Source organism: Ctenopharyngodon idella, chromosome 12 (assembly GCF_019924925.1).
Source record: "Ctenopharyngodon idella isolate HZGC_01 chromosome 12, HZGC01, whole genome shotgun sequence".
Lineage (NCBI taxonomy): Eukaryota > Metazoa > Chordata > Actinopteri > Cypriniformes > Xenocyprididae > Ctenopharyngodon > Ctenopharyngodon idella.
Genome location: NC_067231.1, coordinates 7,009,596 through 7,028,109, shown reverse-complemented (window position 1 = coordinate 7,028,109; position 18,514 = coordinate 7,009,596). Strand labels below are relative to the sequence as shown.

The window sequence follows — 18,514 nt, the reverse complement described above, 5'->3', positions numbered from 1 at the left end:
TTTGCATAGCGCACGCAGTACATATCTGAAAATAGATCTGAAAAATCTTAGTGCTTTTAAAATATTTTAATATAATCATTTTTTAAATATTATTTTGATGTTTAATATCATATACGCCATGACTTTAATATGAAATGTAAAAAAAAATAATAATAATAACTACAGGAAGTAGTTTTAATTGTGCGCATGCGCAGTGTGTCTATCACAAACACGTGTTGCGAGTCGCGGTAGTAGTGAAGATCTCAAAGCTGCGTTAGTCATTAATGCGATTTATTTTTGTTTATTTGCTAAATTCTAGACTTTTCTGTTTAGTTAAATAATACTGTCCTCCGTGAAGCTATTGCCGAGAGGACCCGTGTGTATTTAAGTTAAACACCGGCTATAACACAACAAACACGATGGTGAGTATCACGTGTGGGGCTTCTTAATATTTCTCATGTTGGGTCACTAAATTCACTGTTTAAAAGTGTGTTCATACACTGAATCTTATTTTGCGTTATGTTTTTTTAGGTGGAGATCTAAATACAAACATTGTTAAGTGTCGCTGTGTTAACTTAATGTAGTCGGGTGTCTTGCTAATAACTCTTTGCTCTTGTGTTTGTCCCTTTTTACACAGACTGAAGCTGAAGTGAATCCGAAAGCCTACCCTCTGGCAGACGCCACGCTCTCCAAAACTATTCTGGACCTGGTGCAGCAGGCGTCCAACTACAAACAGTTGAGAAAAGGGGCCAATGAAGGTAAAGTACCTCAACATGATGAATGTTTCTCCATTAGGAACATTAACAACATCCATGATAAAATAATCTTGCATTATAGTCTACTAGTGATGGACGCTGTCGAAACTCTTCATGAAGCTTCAAAGCGATTTTTTTTCTCGAATCAGTAGTTCCGAAGCTTGTATGAAACTCGCCAAGCCGCGCGATTTCAGAAAATTATTCTTCATTACCTCGTACCGTTTTGAACCTTGAATATTTCCAGAACATTTCCAAATTTGATTTGTTTATATGCATGTTATTCAATAATAAAAAAAAAAAAATTAATTGAAAAAGAGAGAAATTAAAAATTCAGATTATTCGCCGCTGGATGGCGTTGGTGTAAGACGAGTGTCTAATTGTTTTAACTGATCTCGGGTCAGTTTTATAATGTAGATTAATACATTTTAATACTTAAGCGTGTAAAATACAAAAAGGGGAAAATTTAACTGCTTTAAATTGACCTAATTTGCCAATCCCTACCAAATAACACAAAACAAACGTTTTGTGTTATACATTAACAAAAGAACATTCGTTTTAGGTTCTTTATATTTAATGTATTAGATTATAGTTAATAGATTCCACTTTCATGAAAACATTTTCAATTGGTTTGTAAACATTTGTTGCATTTGCCTCGTCTTTTAATTATACTTGCTTCCTAAAACATGCACTTTAAAGCTCTGTGGTGTTAAGTTAGAATGGGAGACAAAAATAACTGATAATCAAAAAAAAAAAAAGAAATTACACACTAAAGCTTTAATCAGCAAAATGAATAAATTAATGTTAAGTAATATAAGATCAGCTAATTATCTACATATTGGGAATGTTACTTTTGCCTGCTCTGATTTTTGTTGTCTTCCACAGCCACTAAAACTCTTAACCGTGGAATTTCGGAGTTCATTGTCATGGCGGCTGACGCTGAACCTCTAGAGATCATTCTGCACCTGCCGCTGCTGTGTGAGGATAAGAACGTGCCGTATGTGTTTGTGCGCTCTAAACAAGCTCTTGGACGTGCATGTGGAGTGTCAAGACCTGTCATTGCCACATCAGTCACCATCAAAGAGGGATCGCAGCTGAAACCTCAGATTCAGTCTGTGCAGATGGCTATTGAAAGACTCCTAGTTTGAGCCCATACCTTTTACAATTTTGTTTTCAGGTTTTTTTTTTTTATTTTTATTTTTTTTTTAAAACAATGATCTCTTTGTACAATCCTTAAGGATTTCTTTCTTTTTTTTTTTTTTTTTTTTTTTTTTTTTTTGTATTCTAATATCACAATGTTGAGTATGATCCTCAGTTTCTGACAGCCGAAATAAAGCTCGGTTAAAATGAAATGACATTTGTTTGGTTGTTTGTACAGTATGAACGTTTATCAAACGCATCTAACATGTTAAAAAAAAAAAACACTGGTGTTTTTAAAATAGAATACAGTGTTCTGCTTTTCTGGTGTTACGTAATGCAAACTGAAAAATGTTACCTGTGTGTGTGTATATATATTTTTTTTTCTCCATAGTATAGGGAATATAAAAGTACAATAAATATTGTCAGATTTACACAAATATAGGCAAATAATGCATTCTAATTGTATATTAAACATTGGAATTCACTGCACTCTAAAAAAAAAAAAAAAAATTAAATGTTTGCCCAACCTGCTGGGTAGTTTTATTAAACTCAACTATTGTTTAAAAATTACTATATTGCTCACTTAAAATGAACCCAAAATAGATTGGAGATGAACATTTATTAATGTTTAATAAATGAACATTTATTAATACATTTCATAATGATTAAATTCTAAACATTAAATTGCTTATTAATAAATGTCCACCTTTTGATTATTATTGTTTCCTCTAGTAATTATTTGTCTGATTTTGGGTTCATTTTAAGCCAGCCATATAGTGATAATTAAACTATAGTTCAGTTTTATACTTTATTCTAGATAACTTTCAAAAGTTACCCAAAATGAAAGTAAACAAAACTATGAAGCATTTAATCTTACTTCCACTAAGTAAATGCATTTTCTTCGAACAACGTTTTAGGTTAATTGTCAGAGGGTTTTGTAATTTTTACTTGTACGTTGTATTTCATTGGGTTTATATGAAAAAATACCAAGACTCCGTTTTATTTGGATGTACATTAAGCAATGTGGCTTACAGTTAAGAAACTATGTTTGTACGACATTTATATTGTTTTTATATTTTCGTTACATAACTTTGGACTGTAGGGTCCGAAAATGACAAAGTGAGCTGCTGTTCACAAAAAAGTTGTGACGTCACGTGTTCTGTTGAGGTATGCATATTTGTTATAGTATGTGGATTTTTGCATACTAGTTAACATAAACGTTTAATGTCGCAATTCATATTTTTTTTGTGTGTGGTTTTGTATGAAGAGATTTTATTATTTTGATACAAGATGAAAAACGCGAGTTGGACTCGAACGAGCCACGTGACTGAGGAACTAAAGTCCAAAACAAACCGAGAAGTTTTTGATAGCAAGACAAGACGTGTGAAACAGCTATGGCAGAGTCTCCCGTTTTATTAAACAAACATGAGGTGGAACGTTTGCTCAGTTACGATGATCTGATTCCCAGACTGGAGTCTGTCATGGGAAAGTTTTCTAAACGGGACAGTTCAGAAATAATTCAGCCTGTGAGATCTGTGGTCCCTATACAGCAACACAGAGGGTATGAATGAATCCATGTTTCAGAATATCGCTATTTACTGACATAAATCTATAGAAGTAAACTCTTGATGCGTTTGTCAGGTTTTTAGGCGTGATGCCTGCATATATGGCCGCTGAGGGTATTTTATGCACTAAGATGGTGACTTTCTACCAACGTCCAGAGGGCTCCAGTTTACCATCAACTCAAGCAACAGTGTTACTGTTTCATCCCGAGCACGGGCATGTCACAGCGGTGAGCCACACAAACCTGATTTATTTGGCAAACAGATTAACTTTATCTCTTATGCACATCTGTGTATGTCTGAGATTTACTAAATTGCCATCTGGGTCAATCACATAAGAGTCTACAATAAAGAAAATGAAAAAAATCTTTTAAAAATGTGGTTTAATAAAACATGTGCACGTTACATTCATACATTGTTTCGTATGGGTTTAAAAAACATTTACACCATTTTTAAGAAAAGTTTACATTTAATGATAATTAAATGTAAAAATGTTAGTGTTATGTGGCGTAACCATCAATAACAGAATGTTGGAACCATTAAAGTTATATATTAAATATGTTATTAAAAATTAATAATTTTTACTCATATGTTTTTACTCATATGTTGGTTAATATATATATATATATTTTATTGTTATGACATGTTTATACATAATATATTATTGTAATGACATGTTTAATTTTTAATGACTGGTTTGGTGTACAAAAGTTTTCCAAAAATTAATATTAATAGCATTTTTTTTATTATTTAATTGGTTTATTTTAATATAGAAGTTAAAATATGTTATATTAAAATTACTGAATGTATGAATTGCATTTTTATTAATGACTTATTGATGAATGTTATGTGGTGTAACCTTCAATAACAGAATATTGGACCATTAAAATAAAAATTAATAACATTTTCCTTACCCCATTAGATACAATTATTTTTAAATATGTTTTTTTTTAATATATATATATATATATAATCAAACGTTTTTTCAAATATTAATAAAAAGTGAAGCAGATTTTTTTTTTTTGTACTTGGTAAGGTTAATTGATTTATTTCAGTATAAAGGGTAAACCATGTTCATCATAGAACAGGTATATTAAAATCATTGTATGTCTGAATTGCATTTTTATTTTAATTTAGCCTCCCATCCATCCGTTAGTGATTAGTCATTTTACTATGAATGATGACCACACTACCATCTTACAAATGACTGTATGAATTCAGAGCATATTAATGGAAGCTAAATGTTAGAACAGCATAATTCAGCTCTGGAAATGCTTTAGTTCTGTAACTGTATCTCTAATGTCAGATCATGGATGGGGAGGCCATCACAGCCAAACGAACCGCAGCAGTGTCAGCCATATCAGCTAAAGTAGGTTCCTCTGAAACAGACCCCAAATTTGTTATGGTGTAATATATAAAGTCACTTATTCTGAATATATTTTCTCTCTCCAGCTGCTCATGCCAGCTCTTTCAGAGGTATTGTGCATCCTTGGTTCAGGGCAACAGGCTAGAAGCCATTATGATGTCTTTACAAAGGTCTTCAAGTTCAAAGAGGTAACTAGTCTAAACATGGGAAATATGTCCAGGTTATTGAAAACTATTTTTTGTGTGTCATCCAGTATTGTGTTTACTTCAGGTCCGTGTGTGGAGTAGAAGGAGAGAAATGGCTCATCGGTTTGTTAATGATCTCCAAGGCCCCTGTTAGAGTTTGTTCTTCGGTGAAGGAGGCCGTGATGGGTGCTGATGTTATAGTCACTGCCACAGGTGCTAGTGAACCCATACTCTTTGGCGAGTGGGTCAAACCAGGTGCCCACGTAGCAGGTCAGTTGCCCCACAGATTTCCAATAGAGATATTTTGTGAGTTATCTAAGCAATATGCTACAAGAGGCCATGTTATATTGTGAATATAATCACAACTAAAGGATACTGTTAAGATGTAGTCACATTAGCCATATTTATGAGAAATTTAGCAGGTAAAAAAAGGTCCATTGTCAAAAGTGTAGCAGTGTATTGGAGCCATAACCATGTGGGCAAGTGCTCTGACATACTGTGTGGTTGCACTTTGGACAACCCCAGTTTGAGTCCCAGCTCAAGGTCCTTACCCAGTCCAGTTCCTGCTTCTCGTCACATACCCCATCACCCTTAGCAGGCCGGGAGGTATCTTCGAGACTGTGCTCTACCAAAGTCCCTTTCAAGGAAAGTCTGTTCACTCAGCGGTCATATTTGCAATGCCTCCGGGCCGCTAATTTGGGCATCCAAGACCAAGTCTTATGTACTTGAATGGGGGAATCCTGACTTCTCAAAAACTGCTTGCCGAACTCACAATTAAATTACATATTACAAAACAGCAACAAAATCTGACATGAACTGTCCCATAAATGTGGTTTCTTATGCTCAGATAGTGTAAAAAAAGCTTATTTTTCAGGCTAGACGCGCCAGTGCGCATGCGCAGTCCCAAGCGCGAGTCTTAGGTTTTTATGGGAACCGGAGCTTCTAAGGGCAGCTTCCGTGACGCAATGGCTCTTTTGCTTAGAAGGTGGCATGCTTTCCGCCATATTGCGCATTGCAGTTTCTCCCATTCATAAGTAATAGGAGTGAACTGTCTTTCTATATCTATAGCCCCAGCCCCAGTCACTCCAGCCCACCGCCTAGAGCGTCCATGGCGGACTCTGCTCAGCCCTATTCGATGATACCGCAGATTTCCCACAGTGGCGAGGGCTCTTTGACAGTGTGTTCCTCCTTCCTCCCCGTGAACTTAACTTTAGTAATTATATAAACAAACAACAACACAAAAGTAAAGCAGTGCTTAATGTTTAATCTTTTAATTCTTGCAACTGGGAACAATACAAGTGGACACCATTATGACAAAGTTTGCTAAGAAGTATTTCCTACTATAGCAAGACAGTATTTGACTCTGGTAAGCGTAGCAGACAGGTGGAAGTGACCTTGGACGGCAACATGCCCAGTGTATTATGGGTGTTGAAGTTTTCCTACTTGTTTAACAAACGGGAAGACAGCAGCCTTATTTCTCTTTTTTCTCAAGTCAACTAGAACAGATTTCAAAAAATGTCTTTCTTATGTATAGGCAGCCAAGTTTTATTGAAAGCTCATTTTGCCAGCAGTGAAGTAACCCTTTAAAGTCGGCATGAAATAAAAATTCACCATATTTTCTAAATGCATGTTATAGATCTTATTTTTCATCAATATATGTTTAATTTCTAAACACAATTGACCTCGTAATTTTTAATCAAAATGTCATAACTGGATCTTCTGGTGAAATGAGACTTCTCTCTGGTGACATACGCAGGACTTCTAATCCAATCCATTAAACTCATATGTATGTCACAATATGGAAATAAATATCAATTGCTAATTATGTTTCATGGCGACTTTAACAAGTATTAAAGCCAATTTTTTTTTTTTTCAAAAATAAAAAATTACATAACCAGATTAATTTCGCTGCCTTAATACTTGCCTCTCTGGGTGCTGTGCAGTAATACAATAGCAAGTAAACTGATGTTTCACATCATAGTTGTTACTACATTGTGTTTTTATATATTGTGGTGCTGTTTTGTGACAGCGGTTGGTGCTTGTCGGCCAGACTGGAGGGAATTGGATGACGTCTTGATGAGAGGCGCTGTGGTGTATGTGGACAGCAGAGAGGGGGCTACAGCAGAGTCAGGAGACATCATTCTGTCTGGAGTATGCATCACTTCCTTTAACACCATCTGATCAATAAAATACAACTGATTTCACCAACATTTATTTGAGTTACCTTATTACCTTACAATACATGTGATATGTCCAAATTCCTGAATATTTAAATGCTCATTATTTCCTCAGGCTCAAGTTTTCGCAGAGCTCGGAGAAGTTATAAATGGATCTTTTCCTGCTCAGCGTGAGAAGACTACGGTATTCAAGTCACTGGGTAACTTGTTGTTTTTCCACAGCTGTGATCAAAAAAACAAGTTCAAGATGTACTGAAGATTAAAAAAAAAAAAAAAAAAGCATTCTCATCACTGAAATTCATAGGCTGAATGTGCTTTAAAAAGGTTGATGTTTGCATTTCAGTCCTCTCAAGAGACAAAAAAGGAAATATTTCTATTTATAACTTTTATTATGCAAGCTCAAGCAACCCCTGCTGATCTTTAGCCAGAAATTTGGGCCTCAATCATGTCAGTTATAAAACACTCATGCGATAGGATTTGATTCTAAATTCAGTGAATTTCATTCTACGTCAAAATTGAGAAACAAATTACAGGATTTTTAAAGGCCAAAATTGATGTGAAAATGGTATGCGTACGCCAACTGAAGAGCATGCATACAAACCTTTTGTGCTCATCTATACCAGTAATTAAAATAAATAAATGTAAAGATAAATAGACAATCACAATATGCATTATTATTAGTTGTAGTCAATTAGCAACTGCTTTGTGATATATATATATATATATATATATATATAGCCATATAGCCTATATATAGTAGTCAACATTTGAAGTGGATCAAAACCTTTCATCAAAGTTGTCCTAAAACCTTCTTCTTAGGACAACTTAGTTCTTAGGACAACTTTGATGAACTTTTTTGATCCACTTCAAATGTTGACTACTGTATATATATATAGAGAGAGAGAGAGAGAGAGAGAGAGAGAGAGAGAGACTCACACATACAACATCGATACACATGTGCTTGAGTTTAAGATGATTTATAAGGTGATATGCATTTAGGAACATTTTTGTGCGGAAATGGTTGTACATTTACGTTTAGGATCATTCTACGCGCATCTTCATAAATGAGGCCCCTGGCATGAAACTGGAGGAAGCTATTTGTGATGACTAGCTGAACATTTTGCATTTTTAAATGCAGGCATGGGGATACAAGATGCTGTCTCGGCCAAACTTGTGCTGGAGAAGTGGAACAGCGAACATTGAAGAACCAACCAGCACGGTTTCCTCCACCGATTGCACAATTGTCTTGTCTGCCTTTTTTTTCTTTTTTACTTTCAAAACTACAGAATTCAACAGCAAGTTCTTGACACATTTCACACATTTTCACATTTTGTAAGTATAAATTGCAACACAATATTAATTTAAATAAAAAGAAACAAAAAAATGAATGAAAATTAAAGAGCATCACAAACATTTTAATTTAATTTAGTTCTTTGGGCTTTTCAATTTTTTTTGAAAACTTTACAGATTCTAAATAAACTTTAAAGGCTGTTTGAAAATGAGCAAAATTCGATTTTGAGTTACTCCATTTAGTTTGATGAATATAAAATGATCCTGATAAAAATAAATCGATAATATTTTTCTTTTGGAAAAGTCATATTCATTTGAATGAAGTAAAACAGATGATAAATTTAAGACTAGGTTGCAGTTCATTAAAAAAAAAGAACAGGCACATTCAAAAAATAAATACATAATAGACTCTATTTCACAATTACAAAAAGAGCATTTGTAATCAATATCCAGATGAAAACGCTCTTTCACAGGATCAGTGAGCAATTTTAATTAATGATATTTAAATGCAGTAACCAATCGATTAGGTCTCTTTTTGTTAATCTCTTCTCCATCTAAATTTGTTTGGTTTAAAGGTGTAATGTGTAAAATTTAGGAGGATCTATTGACAGAAATGCAATATAATATACATAACTATGTTTTGAGTGGTGTATAAAGACCTTACAATGAACCGTTATGTATTTATTGCCTTAGAATGAGCCATTTCTATCTACGTACACCGCGGGTCAAGTTGCCATTTTGCGCCGGCATGTTTCTACAGTAACCATAAGCGGACAAACTGCTCTACAGAGCGCGTTTCGTCTCTATGTTCGTTGGTGTTTTTAGAGGAAGCTTGCATCGTCACTACGTTGAATACGCAGGAAGAAGTAGTAGTAGTCGTCTGGTTTATTAGAAGCAGAGACCGTTCTTTGTTAGAAGTAAGAAGAAACCTCGATGCTTGCCTGGCTATCCAATGTCTCAGACAACGACATTTTTGTCTTTGTATCGGCCGCCGTAGCCTCTCTAAAAGTACTAAGTGAGCACGGTGCTGAGCCGTTGGTTGCAATTCGCAGCCTCACCGCTAGATGCCGCTAAAATTTACACACTTACGTACACACTACACCTTTAATATTTTTCCCTCATGTGAGTGGGAACATTTTTGGGGAGTTCTTAGTCGATATTGTGTAACAAAACCAAAGAAGTCTTGTCTGCCATGGTGGTCACGTGGTCTTTACCGCAATCAATGATTATGTGAACAAACAGCTCTCAGTCTTTACATAAAAATGACTTACAGTACAGTAGGTTCATTTGGTTTGAAACAAATGTTATGAATGAAATTTGAACGTACTACATCCGCCATGTTATAATTGTCATGTCCAACAACACCCTAACTCTATCTCTCTACCCATTAAACAGGTTAATCTCCACCCTTGAGCTCCAGAGAGGTAGAGCTGGAGGTCATTTGGCTCTGCAGCGAGAACCACTTGAGTTGCGTCGCTTCACCTCCATTCATGAATCCTCTCCCTTAGCCCCACGGAACAGTAAAGTGTCCATCGAATTCGCATTTCAGAATCTCGCTGGAAGTAGTAGGCTATCCACGTACTTTTCGCCTACTGTTTAATGAATACTATTGAATTCGGGCACACTACTTGGCTCACATACTGTTTTTCACCTACTATGGAAGACATATTCAGATGCAGCGTTAGTCTGTACTACTGCTACTAATAATAGAAATACGAGGGCACACTAATAGCATTTATCATATAATGGTATAGCCAACCCTGTATCCTAACTACGCACGACCTAGACAAATTACTGGTTACGATTCAGAGTTATGTGTATAAACGAATGATTTCAGCATAAATGGAAAACAAAGGACAAACACATAAGTTTTTAGATTTCTATTTCAGACATAAAGGTTAATACATTGTAGTTTTAGTGGAGACAGTAAAAGCATGAATAAGCATTTCAAACTGCCATTGTTGCATTATTTTCAAAATGACAAAATGAACCATTTCATGTGGCAAATTACAACCGTTTCCTTTTTTTAAACAAGACCAATTAGAAGTTTAATACTTGATGTCTGTAGCCTAACAACAAATCAGTTATATTACTGTTCTTAAGAATCCACTACATTTAGCACAGTGTTCATGGGAATCTTTAGAGGACATGAACCCCATGCCATAGTGTCTACAGTATAGAAATTTCTGACATGCTCAGCTTTCCAACAAAATCCTGTTCTGATACTAGGCACTGGTAGATCTGTAGTCTAAATACAATACTGGGACTGTAAAATGCATAAAACACTGCCAGACTCCTCCAACAGACTGACTAAAATACAGAGAGATTAAACAAGAGGTCTGCCCTTCTGAATATTCAGATACAGTAGTGAAAATATGCTATATGCTGAAAAAACAAAGCTATTATATGCATTTTAACTAGGTTTGTTTCCTATACCGTTAAACAAAATAAACTCTCCAACATGGGAACCATAACACAGGAACCAATAAAGTGTTTTCTTCAGCTGTCCTCTAGTAAAATAGTTCCTTCAATATTACTGCAATCTCTGTCTCTTACAAGTACACATGATTAACACCCCCCACCATTAAGGAATAATAAAAAGAGATTGTTAGTGTGAGCAAATTGAAATCCATGACATGTAGGTTTAACTTTTGGCAATAATTCGTTTTCTACAAAAATGCAGATTGTAAACAAAATATATCGGCTCACAAAGATGGAGAAACAGAAACTGAAAGGAGTATTTAGTTTCTTAACATCAAAATTGAGGGGAAAATAAAGAACATCATTAGAAGGCAGCAGGAATTTCTTAGTGTATGAGGGGAAACAACTATAAATGTCGCTCCCATTCCTCAGAAGCACATACTCTGGCGTCTTAACAGCTAGTTAGTGGCGTAATTCTAATTACAATGCAAGAGAGAGAATATCTGTATGCATACACTGTGCAGACTGTTTCTTCTTTTTCCCCAACACACATTTCCCATCATCCCTGCCTCCTTTGTTCTCCTCTCAGGTGAGCTCAGATTGCAGCTGTTGCTGTGTGTGCAGTCATTTCAGAGGATTTTACACTTCCTCTTTCTTTTCTTCACCGGTGGCGGGCACAGGACCGCGCGGATGGCTTCATCGAACACCGTCTTAAGGCCGCGCTGCGTTAAGGCTGAGCACTCCAGGTACTTCACAGCTCCTGTGACCAAAAAAAAAAAAAAGTATGTAAAGTGGATCCAGACAGCTAAGGCTCCGGCTCCCGCACAGTCATGTCTGGACAGCTTTCAAAGTATACTCAACCGCAGATGAGTGCGGATGGACGAGTTCAACATGCGCAGTCAAAATTGCTTTTTAATACTCTACCTGTCATTTACAGGACATTCGTTCAAAAGGACAGAAGAAAAGTAGCGGATCCTGCAATTGCATGCAAAGTTTAGAACAAGAACCAAAACAAAAACAATGAAGAAGGATATGCTGCTTTGTATTGCTCTTTAAACACTCTTCTTCGACTACTGCAGAGTACATCACAACTGTGCATATTGCCACCTAGTGGACTCTTCTGTCTCTGTGCGCGGACATCCGTGGACCTTCGGATGATGAAAATTACGTCATGCGGACTAGGGTTGTCAAAAGTACCGTTACTTCGGTACCAAGTCCGTACTGAAATAAAAAAGAAATGTGACAATGCCAGCATTTCTGCAGTACCTGTAGTACAGAATACTGGGTATATTCTGTGCCCGCTGATAGGCGGCTGCTTTCAAATGCTTCAAGTGTGTATTAGGGATGTGATGGTGAACATTTTTTTCCCCACTGGTTAATCGACGTGTGACAACAGTTTTTCCTCTACATTCAAGTTTTTGCTTCTTTTGCACCTTGCTATTAAATCGCTAATTTGAAAGCGAAAGTAAAATGCGCACAGGCATTCATTCATTAGCACCAATTCGGGGGAGGCAATTGCCCTTTGCAGGTTCCCTATTAGCACTGGGTTTAAATCCAAAATACTGCCAAACAGGCGCTTTTATGAGAGATTCATTGTGAGTTTGCAGGAGTGTAGATCTCAGCGAGCAGGTGCCTAAGTGATTGACACCTTTTTTAGTGATTATAAAGGTAGCCCTCTTTGCTCGCTTTCTGTTTATAACTCATATACAATTTGAATAATACACAATTTGAATGCTGCTCAGTACACTGCAAAGTTTCTGGATTTACAACTGTATTTAAATGCACAATTGAATTCGAAACGGCAATGATTGATAGTGATATAACCATAGCAACAGACAGGCCAAAACATCTAATACTGTACATGCATGTCAAAATAGATGTGCAAACTAATAGACCTGCCACTTGCTCTGTTATGTGTATGTTTCTTTGTCCTTCATATTACAATTTTTTCACTTGATCTCTTTATAAACAGTGTTTACACTGTTTAAAGTGCCCTATTATGGATTTTTGAAAATTACCTTTCATGTAGTGTGTAACACAGCTCTAAGTAAATGAAAACCTCCTGCAAAGTTTTAAATCTGAAAGTGCACTGTATATAAAGTTATTGTGTCTCAAAAGTAAGAGTCAACTCAAAGAGTCAATTAAACAAGTTGTTTGTAAAACGAATCTCAAGCCGTTTCATTGTGATGTCACAACGGAACATTAGCATATTGCCCGCCCACTAATTGTGCGCGCAGACGCCAGGAAAAATTAAATTATATTATATATTATATATATTATATAGTGCATACATTTAATATTTTTTTCTAGCTAACTAGCAAGCTATGGACACTGAATGGCTTTCCTGAGGTAAATTCCTGAGGGTTACGTGATGTTGTTTACAAGCTGCTTTACTGACGTCTTTCCGCTGTTGAAACACTGAGCAATATACCTACTGACATTCATTAAATGTTTATTTCGTGCTGTAACTAGTAGTAAAGAGAAAAAGACTACCTATATTACACAGCATTAAAGAGCAGTATTTATATTTTGAATTTCGCAATAAAATTGACAGAATCTGAAAGCTGAGAATGTTTCATATCAAAATAAAGCACAAAGCTTATTGAGATTGCTGGATGGTAGACGCGGTACAAATAATGTTTGTTCACGCATCAAGTGAAAACAGCAAAGAATGAAAATAACAATTTTGGAAGTTAAAGGGATAGTTCACCCAAAAATGAAAATTTGATGTTTATCTGCTTACCCCCAGGGCATCCAAGATGTAGGTGACTTTGTTTCTTCAGTAGAACACAAATGATGATTTTTAACTCCAACCGTTGCGGTCTGTCAGAACTCCATCTATAAGAGTCAAAAAAAAACATGCACAGACAAATTCAAATTAAACCCCGCAGCTCGACACATTGATGTCCTAAGACACGAAACGATTGGTTTGTGTGAGAAGCCGAACAATATTTATATCACTTTTTACCTCTAATACACCACTATGTCCAACTACCTTGAGCATCCGGTTGGTGAAGTCTGAAAACGTGCTCTGATGACAAAAGTGATCTCTCGCGTGTATATGTCAATGAGTGCGAGCGATCACTTCCAGCATCAGAGTGCATTCAGACCTCACACACCGGATGCTCAAGGCAGTTGGACATAGTGGTGTATTTGAGGTAAAAAATGATAGAAATACTGTTCGGCTTCTCGCACAAACCGATTGTTTCCTGTCTTAGGACATCAATGTGTCGTCACGAGCCGCAGGGTTTAATTTGGATTTGTCTGTGCATGTTTTTTTTTTTACTCTTATACATGGAGTTCCCATTACCATGCATTATACGACTGACAGACCGCAACGTTTGGAGTTAAAAATCATCATTTGTGTTCTACTGAAGAAACAAAGTCACCTACATCTTGGATGCCCTGGGGGTAAGCAGATAAACATCAAATTTTCATTTTTGGGTGAACTATCCCTTTAAAAATCGATATCTGTCCATCGAAATGAAAGGCCCAACATACACATGTGTAAAGGCAATTCAAAAATGCATTTAAAGGCCAGTGTGTTAATATTGAAGTGCTGACCTATTTCTTTGGCCATAGCGAGGCCTTGAGGGTAGGTGATTGGAGTGAGCTTCTTCTCTTTCAACTTTTCAATAGTGTCCTTGTCGTCTCTCAGATCAAGCTTAGTCCCAACAAGAATTATGGGAGTGTTGGGGCAATGATGTCTGACCTCTGGATACCACTGTTGAAGAAATCAAAACAGACATGTTGAACTTCCAATTACTAATAGCATGTTGTTGTGCCATTTCCAAACCTAACCTATGTTTTACCCGTGGATAAACACAACCTCCTCCTACCAACAACAGCAAATGTCACTTGATCCTTGGAAATGGACATCACTGGACATTTTGCAGACACAGTAAATTAAAAGGAATTTCTGTCTGCTTCATTACAGCATGAACATGCTATTTTGAGGCTTTCAAACCACATTTGCTCAATCTCTCAACCCAGACAGACTATTCTTAGAGCTTCTTCCTCTTTTCCATTCATTGTGATCATTTCGAAAGTTGTCTACATTGACTTCAACAAAATATCTGAGGGCTTGCTTACCTTTGCACGGACGTTCTCAAACGAGGCTGGACTCACAAGAGAGAAACAGATCAAGAACACATCCTATAAGAAATGAAAAACACAAATCAGACAAAACCCTCCTTTCATGCCATCTAATGTTCAACTCTTTTCTTTTACAATTATTTGACTATCTGTAAAACACAGCATTGACTAGACTTTGGCATTAATGAACTGTAAATTGACTCCACTTGTTTCCCAAGTGAAACAGAGCAACAAAAACACAGTGAGGTTTGTGCCTAAACGATAACAGCAAACAATTGAGCCATTTACTCTCACAGCCTTAGTAGGAGAGACAACGACAACACAGAGCTGCCATTAATGCTCTGAGCAACATAAGAAATCACTTTAGCCTACCAGGAATCAAGACCTGGGCTATTTTTAAACATTTTACCGTACTAAGTCTTAGTGTTTATTACGCTTCCTAAGCAGTATGTCAAAGTAGTTTGGTCTCATGACTTAAAGAGTCATAACTCTCTCAAAAATGTTATCCATATGGCTTTTTGCTGTAACAAAATAATGGGTCCACTGATAAAACCTCAAATAAACATCTAATTATTTATGAAAAAAATATAGTGATACATGTGTTTTAGCTCTATACCGTCTGAGGGTAGGAAAGCGGCCGAAGCCTGTCGTAATCCTCCTGCCCTGCTGTATCCCACAGTCCCAGGTTCACCGGCTTTCCATCGACCATCACATTGGCAGAATAATTATCAAACCTAAATGAAAGTTAATAGCATAAAACAGATTATTCAATGGGGAAACATTTATTTTATTCATTGGGAAGTGACTACCAGGTAGATGAATGGGATGGGTTAAAAAGTAAGCGATTCTAAAAGAACAGTTTTAGGGGCAGAGCTAGATATTACATTTGGATGAAAGTTTAAAGACAAGCGCTTTTTTTTTTTTTTTACTTAGAATAACATTGTTCCAGTTTCATCTGTGCATAAGACCAGGAATATGGATTTAGAAAGTGGATGTTGGCAATTCTGATGTTGACTTTAAAAGGACAGTTCACCCAAAAATAACAACTCGGTCTGTCTATCTATATATCTCTCTATTATATATATATATATATATATATATATATATATATATATATATATATATGTGTGTGTGGCAATGACGAATAAGGTTTTTAAGAGTAAAAAAAAACCGGAGATATAATTAATTTTGAAGTTTTATTAAGTGTTAATGAGATTGTGGTTTTTATAATCAATTAACACTGCTTGTCCTCATTTTTTATAAGATGGACAAAATTTGTCACCAAAAAAGTCATTCAGTTTAACCAAAATTTCTGTTTTACCAAATGACACTTTTGGTTATACTGAACGATATTTTCAAACAATGCAAACAGGCTGATATCTAGCTAGCTAGCTAGTTAGCTTGCTAGCAAAAGGACAATCAAACATTTTATATTAAAGTTTTTAAAATGTTACATTTTCCATGTTTTATAGCGGTTGTACCGAATGACCTGATGTTTCGGGACAGGCTTATGAGCAAGTGAAAACATGAATTTATCAATAGTTAAAAGAGTTAGTTACTTTGCTTCATGACCATTTGGTCCTTTGCAGGTATCTGAATGATGTCACACCCTGTCACATGATATTGACAGCATAACTTGATCCAAAATGGTCCCTTTATATTGGTTACTCCGAATGACATTAATGAAATTAATTTTTCCAGACATTCTTTCTCATAAAGCAACGACTTCTACACATAATTTTAATACCATTTTGCGCTATGTTGATATATGATGTTATAAAATCATGCCAATATAAAAATATATACATTTATTACATTTTAAGATATTTTAATCACAAATGAAATGGCTGTATTGGCCTTTGGACGGTTAAACCAAATGACCTTTTGAAACTTCAAAATCTTTAAAATACCTTTATATGTAGCAAAATATGATTAAAACATTTTGGATTCAATAAAAGAGATCTAGTTGTACTACCTTACATACTTTGGATGTCATATCTTTGTTTTTTATTATTATTAAGGCCTTTGGACAAAAAAATGACCCGTCATGTCATTGACCCATATACATATACACATATATATACATACATACACATATATATACATACATACACATATATATACATACATACACATATATATATATATATATATATATATATATATATATATATATATATAAACATGATGACAATTTTCATTTTTGGCTGAACTGTCCCTTTAAAAAACTCGGGGTAAGAATGAGGTCGGCTTACACTGTGGGAATGTACTCCCCAGGAAAAGCATTTGTGGTGTAGCTGATCAGAAGGCATGTTTTTCCCACAGCCCTGAGGAAGAAAGAGGAAGAAAAAAAAAACGAAAACATCTCAAATATCACCCATACATCCTTATGCAACATAAACTGATGTCATCTCCTATAATCGTTTTTCTTCTAAACAATGATTCATTTCCAGATTAAAATTAAACAGGTCATATAATTATTTTAAACAAACATGACATTGTTACTCCTATGAATAATAAAAGTGGGTTTGGTTGACTTCATTAATTACTGCAGCACTCCTACACATTTGCTCAAGTTTACTGTCCATGACGTAACATTTAAAGGAAACTCAGGGAAGGGCAGTTTAGCAGCAATTAAAAACACTGACAAAACAGTTCGACTCCAGTCTACAAATACACGGACATTTAAAAGCTTAAGGCTACAGTCATTCAGAAGTAATTTTCGCTGCCACAAAACAAAGTGGAAAACAAATTTAATGAGCTATATAAGCGCTTTTAATATATCTGTGTGAGCTAAGACACAAAAGTTCCCAAATCAAGGGCACTTAAATTAGCTAAACTCAAAAGATAAGAGCGCAAACCAAGAAACGACTGAGAAGTGTAAAACTTTATTCCACAACAAATATAATACTGAAAATAAGGGTAAACTCACCCGTCCCCGACGACCACACACTTTATGGCCTGCATCTGTGTTCACTTAGCACGCTATCCCGCTAGCTTTATCTGTGAATGAATCAATAAAAGCTGCTCTGACCGGGATAACCCGCCCTCAAAATTCAACACGCACAAAACAAGAGCGGATTTGATAAAAGTTGAATGATAATGTGAAATTTCGCTCAAACTCGACGGAGTAAAGTTAGCTAACCGACCGCATTCCAGCGCATTTACTGCTGCTGCTCCAGTTAAACAAACAGCCACCACCCTAAAATCTCAGATCCCGGTCTACACACACATATCCCGTCCCGTCCCGAACAATAAACACGCTCTCTGCTGCCTCCTGATGGACTGGAGCGGATCTACGTCGCGCATGCATCTAGCGTGCATTTCAAATATTATTTATCATCAAGTTTCATGCCTTGAATTAGAAAAATTGTATTTTAGTTTTAGACTTTTTAACTCTGTAAAGCCTGCCATATGAAATAATTGTTTTGAAATTAAAGGTTACTGAACATTTAGACAAAATGTTAAAAGCTGCTTTTTTTTTATTTTTATTTTTTTTATGGCTCATAGTATGATCAAGGAGAACATGGAGTTCACACTCGAGGAG

The 18,514-nt window shown here is 35.8% G+C and overlaps 3 protein-coding genes across 3 annotated transcripts; 2 read left to right on the top strand and 1 right to left on the bottom strand.

Annotated features, from left to right (window-relative positions):
• Positions 1-178: 178 nt before the first annotated feature.
• Positions 179-2,584, top strand: snu13b (SNU13 homolog, small nuclear ribonucleoprotein b (U4/U6.U5)). The gene is made up of 3 exons (XM_051915742.1): positions 179-401; positions 617-737; positions 1,617-2,584. Exons 1-3 carry the CDS (start codon positions 399-401, stop codon positions 1,877-1,879), a joined length of 387 nt encoding a protein of 128 aa, XP_051771702.1. The 5' UTR covers positions 179-398; the 3' UTR covers positions 1,880-2,584.
• Positions 2,585-2,735: 151 nt separating this feature from the next.
• On the top strand, positions 2,736-8,827 carry crym (crystallin, mu). The gene is given in 9 exon segments (XM_051915740.1): positions 2,736-3,432; positions 3,513-3,663; positions 4,740-4,802; positions 4,886-4,987; positions 5,070-5,129; positions 5,131-5,254; positions 7,014-7,135; positions 7,277-7,361; positions 8,300-8,827. Coding segments are annotated over 9 exon segments (939 nt in total). The 5' UTR covers positions 2,736-3,265; the 3' UTR covers positions 8,365-8,827.
• A 1,489-nt stretch (positions 8,828-10,316) lies between these two features.
• rac1a (Rac family small GTPase 1a) lies at positions 10,317-18,201 on the bottom strand. The gene is made up of 6 exons (XM_051915741.1): positions 17,900-18,201; positions 17,223-17,294; positions 15,584-15,701; positions 14,965-15,027; positions 14,437-14,596; positions 10,317-11,632 (listed from the first exon to the last, which is right to left on the bottom strand). Exons 1-6 carry the CDS (start codon positions 17,932-17,934, stop codon positions 11,502-11,504), a joined length of 579 nt encoding a protein of 192 aa, XP_051771701.1. The 5' UTR covers positions 17,935-18,201; the 3' UTR covers positions 10,317-11,501.
• Positions 18,202-18,514: the final 313 nt, after the last annotated feature.